This window comes from Penaeus vannamei, chromosome 7 (genome assembly GCF_042767895.1).
Source record: "Penaeus vannamei isolate JL-2024 chromosome 7, ASM4276789v1, whole genome shotgun sequence".
Lineage (NCBI taxonomy): Eukaryota > Metazoa > Arthropoda > Malacostraca > Decapoda > Penaeidae > Penaeus > Penaeus vannamei.
In genome coordinates, this window is record NC_091555.1 from 30723537 (window position 1) to 30726050 (window position 2514).

A 2514-nucleotide genomic window follows, 5' to 3' on the forward strand; every position below is an offset into this window, starting at 1 on the left:
GCATATTGTGCATGATGCATGTCATAACCTAGGATGTTTCTACACTATACTGCTACTATAAGTGTATTTATGTAATGATCCAAATCATATATAGCTGACATAGAATTATTTTTCGCATGTTCGAACGACAGACTAACGTGCTTTAACCAATGTTCTACAAAGAAATCGGTTGTGCGATTTAAAGAAATGTTCAAAATCAGCGCCATTTGGGGACGACAACTAATGCCATCTGTTGAGCACTCTGTCATGGGAACTCACCATACTAAAGGAGATGTGCCATAAAGTTTGGTTAAGTTTTGTTAAAAAATGAACATTTCTAGGACGGTAAACCTATTTATTGAACTTCTTTCGAAAACAACGGTTTAGTGACAATGCATTTGGATAAGAATATATTAATCAAAAACATATTTGGTATTTTAAGCTATCTTGGATACATTGTTTAAAAAAATAAGGGTTATCCACAGGGACCTTACTTGCGGGTGAATGCTCGATTGTGGAAAAAGTTGGACACTTGGTGAGTTCTGTCCGCAGTCGCCATTTTCTCGTCGGGAAGGAAGGAGAGAGAGACGACTCGCGCTGAGCTGTCATCTCTGCTGTGAATTTTCTCGCAGTTCTTCCGCAATTGATTCCATGCCAGGAATAAGGGCGCATTGAAATTATCATGGCGTGTTTGAACACCCTCAAGCAGGAAATACGGGTACTGGAGAACGCGTTTCCAAAAACAGACGAGCTGTTCCAAGTGGTGGCGGCCAGTGTTGACGAATTGACCTGCCGATTTATTTCCAAAACGAACAAGAAATATGACATTCACGCCAATATCACAGTGAGTATGGTCTCCCACAGTCAGCCTTTAGTCCAGTCCTACCAGAAAAGGCCTGAGGAGAGCTAGATAAGAGAAAATCAATGTAACATGTCAGAGCGAAGGTCGGCCAACAGTCCAGGCTTTGTTTACAGAGTCCAAGGCCAGGACCCCATGCCCGACCCTCGCTCCTCTTTTCGCATTTTCCAAACCATTGCTACGTTTCCACCGTTGCGTCACTATCTCTCGGAAAACTCATCTCGTTCATCTCACAACTTATACAGTATCTGTCTGTCTTAGTGACCAAGCAGGATGTTGTAGTTCGGTAGTGTTGCAACAGACCAAGGGGGGAAAGGACGGAGTTTGTACTCAAGCAGATATTATTTTAGATGAATATTCGTAGATTTGATTGTCATCCTCTGGGAATAACACCTTGTGGTTTGGAGACCTGTAGCTTGTTTGAGTATCCATTGTTGTTCAGGGATTTGTTAAGCTTAAGGCTTAAGCTAAATTCTGAAGTGGTTATAAGTTTGGCTACTGGAGGAGTGCATGTAGTTTTAGTCTTTGTTCCTTTTTGGTCATTATTTTTTACAATTGTTATGTGGGGTGTGCCCAGTATTAATAAACAATTTGTAATTTATTCTTTAAATAAGCAGTTCTTTAAATTGGTATGCATCAGTGATTTTTACACAATGAGTTTGAAAATAGAAGTAAAGTCGGCTGTAGGGCTGCTTGTGAGTTGCATATATTATGGTATTTATTATTTTCTTCACTTTTATTATCGTAAATTGCTCTTGGATGCTAGATTAGGTGGAGTGTTCAAGATAAGTGCTGGAAACTGTTTTACCTTGACCAGACCATAATTTTGACTGACCTTTTGGACGTTACTTGGTACATTGGTATTAGAGATATTATTTGAATGTTAAATGATAAAAAAAAAGAAACAGTGGCCTTTGAAAGAACAAACAGGACCTATATAGAATTAACTTGCAAAAATTAAAATAGTGATCACTTCCTAAATTTTGGGACACTTTTCAGTGGCTTTGTCTACATTATGACCATAGGTTTCATAAATGCTCTAAATATGAACAAAAGACTTATGTATGACCAACAAAAATTCATGCATAATTCCTCTGTTAACACCAATCCTCGAGTAGAATTTTTGAAAATGTAAATGGAGGATTTGGAATTAATGTGAGTGCTGTAATGGTTCGTGATGCTGTTCTTGTCAATCTAGTGCAATTAACAATTGGCTATTCATTTTTTTCTTAGCTCCTGTTGGAATATTACCATCTTTGAATATTTTTGGGGGTGCAGGGGTTATTCTACCAGTTAGCTGTGTTTTCTTTTCTTGGCTTTAGCAAAGCACCCATAGAAAGAAGATATATGTTTGAAATCACAATGTTTGTGGAGAGTGACCCAAAGCTTGCTTTTTTGAGTAATGGAGCTTTTGTCTCAAGGGTGCTGTCACTTCATAGATAATTGCCTGTCTGACTAAACCCAGTTTTCACTGCTTGGATGTAGGCTTGGTCTCTTTACAACATCTTGCTGTGCAGCCTTTCCTTTTGCTTGCAATTAGATTCCACTCCTCGTGCTAAGCACATCGAAGTTGACCTGAAAAAAATATTGAAGTGATGGTTTAACTGTACAATATAACAAAATTCTAAGATGATAATAGACTAAAGGTCTACACTTTTTTGCTCAGATTTTGGAGT

General features: G+C 38.3%; 1 protein-coding gene across 3 annotated transcripts in view; it reads left to right on the forward strand.

Moving 5' to 3' along the window:
- Positions 1-517: 517 nt before the first annotated feature.
- LOC113800480 (ubiquitin-conjugating enzyme E2 Q2) overlaps positions 518-2514 on the forward strand; it is a gene marked incomplete at its 3' end in the record, with an annotated part of 35238 nt that continues 33241 nt past the window's right edge. For 2 of the 3 annotated variants that reach the window (XM_070123690.1, XM_070123693.1), the window contains 1 exon segment: positions 519-823. In XM_070123690.1, coding sequence (XP_069979791.1) covers positions 662-823 — 162 coding nt within the window. 3 annotated transcript variants of the gene reach the window in all.